The sequence below is a fragment of the Typopeltis vanoorti genome, chromosome 2 (assembly GCF_054136105.1).
Source record: "Typopeltis vanoorti isolate ZY-2024b chromosome 2, IOZ_Tvanoo_1.0, whole genome shotgun sequence".
NCBI lineage: Eukaryota > Metazoa > Arthropoda > Arachnida > Uropygi > Thelyphonidae > Typopeltis > Typopeltis vanoorti.
The window spans coordinates 114,085,643-114,098,597 of NC_143550.1; the positions used below are offsets into that span (position 1 = coordinate 114,085,643).

General features: G+C 33.6%; 1 protein-coding gene across 7 annotated transcripts in view; it reads right to left on the minus strand.

Moving 5' to 3' along the window:
- mTor (serine/threonine-protein kinase Tor) overlaps positions 1-12,955 on the minus strand; it is an 816,233-nt gene that overhangs the window by 263,447 nt on the left and 539,831 nt on the right. For all 7 annotated transcript variants that reach the window (XM_090412780.1, XM_090412800.1, XM_090412771.1 and 4 more), the window contains one exon: positions 707-832. In XM_090412780.1, coding sequence (XP_090268906.1) covers positions 707-832 — 126 coding nt within the window. The remainder of the gene's footprint in view (positions 1-706; positions 833-12,955) is intronic.

Genomic DNA, 12,955 nt, shown 5'->3' on the forward strand with positions numbered 1-12,955 from the left:
ATATATATATATATATATACACAAATTATTTAGATGCGTCTTGATTAATTTAACAATTTCGCTTCGAATATTTTTGACACTTCCAGTTTCAGTAGCAAGTGATGAATGATTATTTTCAAGACAAGCTAATTAAAACATATATAATATCTAGCATTTCACCGGATAGAGTGCCTGGACTGTCAACGATCACAATAGAAGGTGATATCCGTGAGAAACTAGAAACAAGTGAAATTTTAGATGAATTTGCTTCCATTAAATCAAGACAAGTAAACTTTTAAATCATTAAATTTTTTTTTTACGCATTGTTTTTTTCTGTTAAAAATTAAATTATTCTTATCATTGTGCAATTTTTCTAGTTTGTACATCTCTAGTTATAATAGCTCATAGACAGTAATCGGCAACTTATGTATCTGTAATTCTAGTCTACGTGCATTTTTGCTTTGTTCTTAATATTAGTATTTTTCAAAGTGTACAATTTTAACATAAAAATATGTGTTTTGAGTTTTTAACCTTTAAACTTTAACTACATTTTAAAAAAATGTAAGGAGCGCTCAACTTAAATTTGCATCAGGGCACCAGGAACTGTAGAGCTGGCACTGAGGTAAGGCTAGTACATTTGAAACTAAAGAATCAAATTCTAAAATTCTGGTAACAGGATATTAACAATAATGCTTAGGCACTACTACTGAAACTCTAAAGTACTAACCAGGCGACCAGCTCGACGACATAAACTGGCATACTTTAACCATGTTCTCATATCATCCTTGGGTGTAACAACTAATGAATGTACCTGTAAAATTTTCTGCCAGTCTTCAACTATTCTTTGACATCCCTGAAAATAAAATAAAACAAAGCAGTTGTTTTTAGTATAAAAAAAAAAAAAAAAAAAAAAAAAAAGTAGTTCTCATACAACTACTGTTAAATTTTATGTTAGTAATTCTCATCACCCTTCGCTATATGCAGAACACTTTCAGCCTGCATGCGCAATTTTTTGTGCCAAATACAATATTCTGATGTGTGTTAATGATAAACTTAAGGATGAGACATCATGGGCCATAAGTAAGAACTACTAACGTCCTATGTAATATTTCTAGGTTTAAGAAATTACATATTTGCAAAAAATTATTTATTATGCAATACAAAAAAAATTACACTTTTATATTCATTCAATGGAAAATGAAAACAGTAAACTTGCTATAGCAAACACCATTATATTCACACACTATACAAATTACAAAGAGAGATATGAGGAAATACTTCCTGGAACAATACTCTTCTACAGAAAATTCATTAGATTGAATTGTTCATGGTCATATGAGTTTGGTACAGTAAATTAGCTTCAAAAAGTTAAAAACATACTACAAATCAAACAAAAATTAGTATTAGTATCATGTAAATCGAGTATCATTCAAATTTCTAAAAAAAAAAAAGACCAGTGCATTTTCATTTGATATTTTCTTTATAATGTTTTATAACAAAAGAAATATAAATAAAAATTTTGATGATATCCAAGAATAGATTATAATGTAGGTTTATTTAACTGACTTAACTTACATTAGAGTGAAACTTATGTCTAAGGTTCATGTTAATGAACCTTAAATTTACAGTTAATGTAAATGTTGCATTCAATTCCATTTTAAAAATAACTGGATTTACTTTGGTATAAAGAATTAAAACAGTTCATTTGCAAAAAAACAAAGTCGCCATTATAATGCTTATTATTCAATAAACTAAATTTTCCATTGTTAAAACAGAAATTATCTGAAAATCATAAAAGGATTAACTTCTAATATACACAGACTAATTCATACAAACATCAAAGACATAAGAATAGGCAGATGTTTTACCAAGTGACTGTCATTCAACAAATGTAAAAAATTTATGGAACCTAATAATTAGGTTCCATAAATTATTTGCTAATAAGTTGCTGGTTTTCAACTAGTGCAATATGAGTGAATTCAATAAATAAATAAATTTTTTTCCTCTCTTGGAAATCTTTTTTCCTCTCATGTTTATACTGTGAAGAACTAATATGCATAATCAACAACACCTAAGCCTTTCTATACATAAGAAACTACAGAGAAACACACTGATTTTTTAGGAATGCCTCTCCAACTCAACCACATTTTAGCTTCAAAAATTTTATTGTTATCTAGGTAGATACTTGGATAATGACATAGAATAGGACAAACAGTGTGGGATTTAGCTGGCCAAATTATATTCTCTATTTTCTTAAACCAAATGATGATACAATATGCCAAAATGTCATGATTGAAATGCCACCAAATTAAACCAAGTCCCTGCTATTTTCATTGGGAAACCAAGATGAACAGTCAAAAATCAGCTAATGGAACAAACTGAAGCACAACATCAGCATAACCTGTTTTAAAGATAGACACCATCAGTGTAAAAAAGTATAAATGGAAAAAAAGTCAAACTGGTAGAAGAATTAACAATTAGAGAAGTAGGTAAGGGGGTGCTTATGGATCAAAGCTGTATAACTGGGAGGAGACCTCCACATAGCCAATAATTTTTTATTATTGGTTAAACCAAAATAAAAAATTATGGTACAACATGACAAAATTTCATGCCAGCTGGGACGTCACCTGGTTAAACAAGGCCCCTTGTTTTCGCCAGGGAACCAGGGCGAACAGCGAAAAGTCAGCTACTGGAACACATCTGAAAACAAACCCCAACTCAACATTACCAGAGTTAAAGATCGGTACTATCAACGTAAGAAGCCTGAATAGCAAAGAAATGGAGCTAGCTGCGGAATTAGATAAGTACCAGATTGACATAATAGGGGTGAGTGAAACAAAAAAGACAAAAACTGGTGAGATCTTTCTGAGCAATAAATACAAAATGTTATATTCAGGCAATGACAATCAAGGAAAAGAAGGAGTAGCCATAGTATTCAACACAAAATACGAGGCTAATCTTCTTGAATGGAAGTCAGTCTCAAGTAGAGTAATGTGGGCAAATATGAGAATGGGGAACTGGACAATGAGACTTATTTGTGCCTATGGTCCCACAGAAGGGTCTACTAAGGAAGAAGTGGAGGAATTATTTGAGGCTTTAGAAAAAGCAACTGACACAATGAAAAAGGAAAAGTTGGTCCTTGCTGGGTATCTAAATAGCAGAGTAGGAAATAATTGTGAGACATACAAAAATATTTTGGAACAATTTGTAGAAAAGAGCAAAGCTAATAATAATGGCAAATATCTGTTGGATTTCTGCTCAGGACATGGACTGGTTATTACTAACACCATGTTCCAACATAAAAATGTGCACAAATTCACATGGAGAGAAGAGGCGAAGAATAAGAAAAGTCTCATTGACTATGTTATTGTTGATAGTGATGTTTTCTCCCTGGTGCAGAACACCAGAGTGTACAGAGGATTTGAAATTGGAACTGATCAAGATTTAGTCTTGAGCAGGATAAAACTGAATTTCGTATTGAAAAGAATAACATGTAAGAAAGTTTTAAAGCGAATAAAAGTTGTGCAGCTCTCAGATGTGAACTGTAGACTAAAATACACAAAGATTATTGAAGAAAAAATGAAAGAGTTTGAGAACAGGAACCAAACCTTGGAGATTCAGTGGCAAACTCTGAAGAAAACATTGATTGATTCTGCTACAGAGGCATGTGGTGAGGTTGTCTGAAAGGATAAAAAAATCAGAACTCCCTGGTGGACACAGGAAGTTAAATATGAAATTCAATTTTATCCTGCTCAAGACTAAATAGTGATCACTTCCAATTTCAAATCCTCTGTACACTCTGGTGTCCTGCACCAGGGAGAAAACATCACTATCAACAATAACATAGTCAATGAGACGTTTCTTATTCCTAGCTTCTGCTCTCCATGTGAATTTGTGCACATTTTTATGTTGGAACATGGTGTTAGTAATAACCAGTCCATGTCCTGAGCAGAAAAACAACAGATATTTGGCAGTGAAGGAAAAGAAGAAAGCATATCAAAAGTTCCTGTCAAATAAGTCAGCTTGTGCTCTTAGAGAATATAGACAAATGCAAGAATGCTAAATACTGTGTAAAACTAGCTAAACAAAAGTCATGCAAGGACTTTGGCAAGAATATAGAAAATAAATATCAAGAAGGTGGCAAAATATTCTGGAGCTTGTTGAAGAAGCTTAGGAATGGAGGAAAGAGTGCTGTAAAAGGAGTTAGAGATGATTTGGGGGCATGAAAATGGGAGAAAAAGATATCCTTGAAGTATGGAGTAATTACTTTGAAAAACTGCTAAATGAAACAAGTAGTGATGACAGTACAGTGGTAAAAAACAATGACCAGGCATGCAGTCAGGAATACATATCCATACTTGAAGTAGAAAAAGACCAGAAATGCTGAAGTATGGTGGGATAAGAGTCTTACAGTGGCTGCGCTGCATAGTTCAGAAAGCCTGGACAGAGGGACGAATTCCCGATGATTAGAATAGACCTCTAATAGTACCCATATATAAAAAGGGAAATAAAACTGAATGTGAGAATTAGAGGTATTTCCCTACTGAGTCTTCCTGGCAAGATATATGGAAGTATACTTGAGAAACGGTTGAGAGGAATTGTGGAAGAAAAGCTTGGTGAAGAAAACAAGCTAGATTCAGGCCAAATAGAGGCTGCCAGGATGAGATCTTCACTTTACAACAAATAGTCGAGAAAGCATGGGAATATAACAAAGATCTGTATTTAAGTTTTGTCAATTTGGAAAAGGCATATGACAAGGTGCCAGGAGAGAAGTTATTCAATACGCTGCAGTTATAAGGTGTCAATGGGGCATTATATCAAGCAATAGTTAGTCTTTATTTGAGTTGTAAGTCAGCAGTTAGAATTGAAGGAAGTACAGGAAGATGGTTTGATGTTAAATCTGGTGTGAGACAAGGATGTACATTATCCCCTCTGTTATTCATTATCTATATGGATCACATTATGAAGGAAAGTGGTATTAAACATGATATGAAAATTGGAGATGTTAATGTCAGCTCTTTGCTTTATGGGGAGGATGTTATACTTCTAAATAAATCTGCTAGAGGTCTGCAAGATTCCCTGACTAAATTGAAAAACTGTTGTAATAAATTTGGTATGAAAATCAGCAATAAAATCACAAAGTCAATGAAAATAGGCAGAATCATTGAAAATATCAACTGTATCATTCATGAATGGAGAACCTACAGAACAAGTAAAAATTTCAGCTATTTAGGCACGATTTTTACTGAAAATGGTAAATTAAATTTGAAATTAGACAACAGAATCAACAAAGCTGGTATGGTAGGAAGTCAACTGAATAAATTTATATTGAATAAGAGAGAAATTAGCCAAAACACTAAATTAGCTGTATACAAGACAGTATTGAAGCAATTTTAACTTATGGATCCGAGAACTGGGTTAGAAATGAAACACTTGACCAAAGACTAGAGACAGCAGATATGAGAGTCTTGAGAAAGATTAGGGGTATGAACAGATGGCATCAATGGCAATATCATATTAAAAATGAAGATATTAGGAAAGGACTTGACATTGCCAGCATCCAGGAATGCGTTAGCAGAGCTAATCTCTGGTGGTTTAGTCACTTAAACAGAATGGGTGAGGAAAGATTAGTAAAACAAGTGTTCTCTCCCAGGTTTCAGGAAAACGACCCAGAGGAAGACCAAGATATAGGTGGATTGATACGGTACAAAGTGCCTTAGATGATAGAAATATAAGATCTGATAATGTTGGAGTCTTGACAAGTAACAGACTGATTTCGAGGAAAATTGTAGATAGGAAGTTAGTAATGATGTAATTTTTTTCATGTAGTACTATCATATCCTGTACACCCCTTGAGGGTACATGGCAGGAATTTGATGATGATGAGAAGTGGGTAATTCTTATATCCCAAAAAAACAGGCAAGATTCTTCTAAACAATCACATGTTCTATTCAGGCAATAATAATCAGGAAAGGGAAGGAATAGCTACAATATTCAACATTAAACACAAAGATAAATTTCTTGAATGACTCAAAGGTTATTCTGAGTCATTAAAGAATAAAGATGACAAAGAAAATTGGTCCTTGGTAAAGATCTAAATGGCACAGAGGAGAAAATGAATACCACATATAATAATGGTAAGTATCTGCTGGTACTTATCATTATTAAGTGATATTACTATTAGTAGTATTACTAATAATACTTTCCGACATAAAGATGTGTGCAAATTCAAATGAAGAGAAGACATAAGAAATAAATTTTTAAAAAATCTCGTTAAATATAATACTGTTAATCTAAATCAAAAACATCTACACAAGTGACAGTCACCTACGTATTGATAATATCCCTATAGAACAAAATGACTCCTACAATTACTTAGGACAAACAATAAAACGATTTATCTGAAGAACTAGCAAAAAGAAAGAAAGCTGCACAGTTATCATTCAAAAGACTAAAAGAAACACTTACTGATCCAAATCTTGATATCTCTGCAAAGGCAAAACTATTTAATAGTGACATTCTTCCATCACTCACATATGGATCAGAAACATGGAACACGACAAGAAAAGAAGAAGAGATTCTCAGAATAATTCAGCGTGCAATAGAACACACGATTTGTAACATCAGCAAAATGGAACATGTTAGAAACACGGAGCTAAGAAAAAATCAGGCATAAAAGATGTGGTAACTGCAGTATATAAAAGCAAGATGAGATGGGAATGTCACATAGCCAGACTCAGGGATAACAGATGGACACATAGAATACTCAACTGGCAACCAAGAATAAAGAGAAAACCAGGAAGACCACCTACAAGATGGGAAAATCCACTAATCAAATCTATGGGTATAACCTGGAAGAGAGAGGCTCAAAGATCGAGATTGTTGGAGGCATCTTTGTGACCTGCACTCATGGAGAAATCCGGAGTGAAACACAGGTCCATCAAGGTAATCTAAATATTTTCATTCTCATTCAGAACACAAGGGTATATAGAGTATTTGAAACAGGAAGTGATCACCATGTAGTTTTAGGCAGAATAAAAATGATCTTCGTACTGAAAAGAAATTTAAGTACAAAAGTTTTAAAAAGAAAGTTGAGCAGCTTTTGGAGTTGAACTATAGATTTAAACATAAATTATTCAAGAATAAATGGCAGAGTTTAAAAAAGCAAACCACAGAGAACTTGGTGGAACATTCTGACAGATTCAGTGAGGGAGGATGTGGTAAAGTTGTCTGTGTGGATAGAAAAATTCAAACTCAATATGGAAAAATTAAAGAGAGAGAGCATCTTGGAAAAAAATAAATCGTATTGAAAGTTTATAAAAGTAAGCCAGCATGTGATCTAATACAGATTAAAGAAAAAGCATATAATTTGTAAAAGAAAGGCAGCAAAATGTTCTGGAGATTATTGTTCAGAAATGAAGGAATTATACTGTAAAGGAATCAGAGATGACAAAAGGTGACATAAAAACTGAAGATATTCTGGATTTGGAGTAATTCCACAGAAAGAATGTTGGGTGAAACAAAAGAGTAACAAAATGGTGGTAGAAAATCTTCAAGAGGAATGCAACACATCACTACTACTAGAGGCAGAAACTATCAAAAACTGAAATATGGAAATATAGCAGGAGTAGATGATATCTAACCAGAAATGCTCAAATATGGAGGTATATAAGTTTTACAGTGACTTCACTGCATAATTCAGAAGTCCTGGTCAGCAAGTATAATCCCAGATGATCAGAAGTAGTATATCTGGGTGCTATGGAGTAGCTTCTCATAGCATCCATCTAGGGGTTGGCAACCTTTTCAGACTCACGGTCCACATTCAACTTTTATTTTTAATAATCGGGCCACAAGCGTTTAATTAAGAGAAAATAGTGAATGAAAAATAAGATACTTAAGTTATCAATTTTTATGATATCAATCTTGAAAAAAGCAGAAATATTTAAAGTATGAGATATGAAACAAGCATTAAAATGAAACTCAATGAAAAATTATTATCACCTAAAAACAAAGTAAGATAGTTTATGCATCACAATATGTGTGTCTCCCTGATTAATGTGCCTTTTGTGATTGTTTTCCCTTGGCCAAATTATCTAGATCCACTTTATAACTTGAGGTGCAAATTCGAATCGAAGCATGCAAATATTCATCAGTCAGTCGAGAATAAAATTTATTTTTTCTAAAACTCATGGCAGAAAATGCTTGTTTGCAAATGTACGCGTTTGCAAATGCGACTATCATCTTCTTTGCGAAACTGATTAATCCTTTAAATTTTTTTGCTAAGCATTAATTTTTATTAATGCTTACCAAAAAAATTTGGACATTTTCTGACAAAATTTTTTGGATATTTTCTGACAAAAATGCGTTCTTTATTGTTTCATTGTGTTGTAATACCAAAACTTCCATCTGTAGTTGATTTGGTACGTCATCAATGTTGACATTAAAAGGGTTCAAAAATAATCGCATTTCTATGCTATTTTTGATGAAAATCCAAAAAAAAATTCCTTTTGTGTTTGCCATTCAACTGTAGATGCAAATTTGCAACAAATACATTAATGTAGATTTTCTTCCGTCATATGTTTCTTCAACAGACATAGTTTGCCTTCAAAAGCTTTTATGTCAGAAAACAGTTCTGCTAGTAATTTACCTTGGTCCTGCAGGTTCAAATTAAGTTCATTAAGGTATGTTGTAATATATACCATAAATGCAAGAGACATAATCCATTTTTTATTCGATAATTGTGGGACAGTATTTTATGTTCCGTCATGAAAATATCTATTTCTTCACATAAATTTAAAAAAAATCTTTTTAGCATAGCACCTCTGCTTAACCATCTAACAGCTGAGTAGTAGATAACGTCCTCATACTCCAATTCTATTTCTATCAAGAATTCTTGAAATTGGCAGTGTTTCAGACCGCTGCGTCAGATGTAATTTACAGTTGATATTACGATGTCCATAACGTCTTTAATTGATGATAAAATTTTGCAACAAAGTCTTCCTGATGAATGATGCAATGGAACACACCATTGGATTATCATAACCTAAATTCTGTAATTCCATACAAATTCGACCTACTGCGCTGGTGTTAGAGCCACAAATATTTCTTCCACCATCGGCTGTCACACTATATAATTTTTTTCCAGTCAATTCTAAAGAATCAATAATTTCTTTTACCTTTATCAACAAGTCATTGCAGGCTGTAGTATCTTTTAAACAACACAAACTGGCTGATTCTTCATGAACATCAAAGTCACTATCGATGCCCCGAATAAATATCATTAACTGCACAGTGTCTGTTACTTCAGTATCCATTGCCTGAGTGTAACACTCAAATGCTTTTGCTTTAAATTTAATCTGCTCAAATAAATTGATACCGATTTCTTCTACTTGTCTTGTACAAGTTCTGGCAGATAATTAATATTTTGAAATAATCTTCTTTTCTGGGCATATTTGTTCATTTTCAGCTAATAAACATTGTTTAATAAATTCTGAATCTGTATAACACCTTCCTTCTTTTGCAACAAGTTCCCCTATGACATAACTAGTACGAACAATCGATTCATTATGAATACTTTGCTTCTTAAATATGTTTTGCTGAGCAGTCAAAGAAGTTTGTAATTTATTAATTTGATTTTTTTCAAGTTCAGGGTTCGAATCCATGTATTAGCTTTCATGTTCATTCTCGTAATGACATCTGATATTATATTCTTTCATAACAGCAATACTTTTATGACAAGTAAGACAAAGGGGCTTACCCCCCTTTTCAATAAAGAAGTACTTGCTGTTCTGTTTATCATTAAACCTTCTTCCTTCTTCATCTGCAATTTTGTGTTCTTGAACCCATTTTTGAAATTATTTTTAACAAATATACATCCTCTGAAATTAATAGTTGATGTTACTGAATTATTAAATTATATTAAAAGATGGACCAAGGAACGAGACTGCAAAAGTGCGCCAAAATCTCTGTTGTCGTTGGATGAAGTCTTCTTTGTTATCCCCCACTCCTGATGACTCACACAGTTGACTTGCGCAAAGTTGCACGGCAATATCACGAAGTATAGGTACAAAATTATTTTTAATTTATTATTCATATTATAAAATGTATTATTTAAATAATTCGACATACGGGCCGCCAAAAATGCCGGTTGCCGACCCCTGATCTATACAAAGGAAAATGGAATGCAAGAATTAGAGGAATTTCTCTATTTATTATTATAAGATTTATGCAGACATACTTCAAGGCCAGGAAAAAAACTTGTGGAAGAGAAACTGTTCAGGCCAAAAAAAGGGGCTGCAAAGATCAGATGTTCATTTTAAGAGAAATAGTTGAGAAACTATGAAAATACAAGAAGCATCTATACTGATCTGGAAAAAGTTTATGATTAGTGCCAAGAGAAAAGGTTTTCAAAATGCTAGAATTATATGTTGTAAATTGGACATTATACAAAGCAATGCATGGTCTGTATTTAAGTTGTAATTCGGCAGTTAGAATTGAAGGAGTTATAAGAAGATGGGTCGATATAAAAATCAGGTGAAAGGCAATGTTCACATTATGAAGAAAAGTGACATTGAATCATATCAAAATTGGATATGTCAATTCCAACTCCTTACTTTATGAAGATGATGCTATACTCTTAAATAAATTTAAATAAATATAGAGCAGCTCGGTAGGGTTACTTAACTGAACTGCAGTGAGAAATTTAGCCAGAAAACCAGTATACAAGATAGTACTCAAATGATTTATTTTAACATATGGATCTGAAACTGCATTAGAAATAATACAGTTGATCAAAGACTAGAGACCACAGATAGAGTTCTAAGAAAAATTAGGGAGTAACTGGATGAAATCAATGTCAATCTCATAATAAAAATGAAGATATTAGGAAGTGTTAGAAAACAAGTAATTAAATTTCATGTTGACACTGTTAGCATTCAAGGATATGTAAATAGGATTAACCTAAGATGATATACACTTATATATAGAAATAAAGATCCAGAGGAAGACTGAGATGTAAGTGAACTGATATAATCAGAAGTGCTATAGGCAAATGAAATATAACATCTGACGATATTGAAGTCTTAAGAAAATTTTTCTCCAAAGACTAATACGGAGGAAAATTTGACCAGATATTAGTAATAATGCAAGCTTATCAAATAGTACTATAGTAGTCTAGTATGTTTCACTGGCTTCTTTACATGGATGACATTTTTGCAATCTGGAATAAATCATGTCAAGAATTAGATAGCTTCTAACAAAATATAAATAGCCTTCAACACAGAATCAAATTGAATGGAACTACATCCTTTATGTATTGTTGGCAAATAAGTTCGTTCGGTTTTTCAGAGCAGAATGAAACACATTTTATTTAACCCTTTGACATATAAATTATTTTTAAACTCTAAATAAATTAATTTGAAATTGATGCGAACTTCGTAACGTCTGAGATACGTCAAAATCAATTTTGGTGCAATAAACAAAAGACGTGTCACAGACGTCTTTGTATGAAATTCGTTTAAAATTGATGCGAACTTCGTAACGTCTGCGATATGTCAAAATCAATTTTGGAGCAATAAACAAAAGACGTGTCACAGACGTCTTTGTATGAAATTCATTTGAAATTGATGCGAACTTCGTAACGTCTGCGATATGTCAAAATCAGTTTTGGCGCAATAAACAAAAGATGTGTCACAGATGTCTTTGTATGTTAAAGGGTTAATATATATAATAATGCATACTAGTCAGTTATATATCGACCCTCTTTATCAATGATCTCTTGCCATCCATTCACCAACTTCATTATGCCGCGTTCATAAAACTCCTGAGGTTTACTGGTGAAAAACTGACCCAGGTGTCTTTTGACAGCCTCCTCATTTACAAAGGTTTTCCCATTCAGAGAATTCTGCAACGATCGGAATAAGTGGTCATCCGAAGGTGCCAGTTCCAGTGAATACGGAGGATGCAGCAAAACATCCCAGCCAAGACGTAACAATTTATTCTGGGTTGTTAACGATGTGTGGGGTCTGGCGTTGTCATGGTGAAAGACAACTCCTTTCTGATTTGCCAATTCAGGACGTTTTGTGCTAATTGCACGGGCCAGTCGCGTTAACTGTGAGCAATAGACAGTGGAATCAATCGTTCTGCCTGACGGTAACACCTCGTAGTGGACAACACCTTTATAATCCCACCACACAGAGAGCATGATCTTCTTTGGGTGCAATCCTGCTTTTGAGGTTGTTTGCAGTTCGCTGTTGTGCCCCCCCCCCCATGACCTTTTACGTACCATGTTGTTGTACATGACCCATTTTTCATCTCCCATAATCATCCACTTCAAAATGGGTTGTTTCCTTGGCGATGTCACAGCGAATCACAGATGGATATGCAATCAGTCATACTGGCTTCAGTCAATTCATTGTGGCACCCAAAAATTGAGTTTTGAAACATATCCCAGCTTGTGCAAATGGTTTTCAATGCTTGTATGGGATATGTTCAGTACTGCAGCAATCTCCCGCACTGTTTGTGACGGATTTTTGCTGATGATATCCTTCACAACACTCGAATCAGCCTTGGTCAGGCGACCGGCACGAGGTGCATCACTGAAGTCGAAATCTCCAGAATGGAATTTGGCAAACCACCTTTGGCATACGTGTTTTCTGTTAAGGCACCATCCCCATATATGCTGCATATTTTTTTATGGGCCTACGCAGCTCATTTGCCTTTTTTGAAATAAAAAAGCAAAATATGCCAGTAATGTACGTTATTTCCTTCCATTTCTAAAAAAATATGTTACACACACGCAACTGAAGTAGGCTGAACGAAAATTCACTGAAAGGTTATGAGAAATGTCAGCTTCCAACTGCACAATAGCATTGTGCGGTAGCGCACCAATAGCGACAGACGAAGCGGTGTAAACTTGTACTAATGCATGAACTGAACAAACTTATTTGCCAACCCAATACTTTTAAAACATGATGAT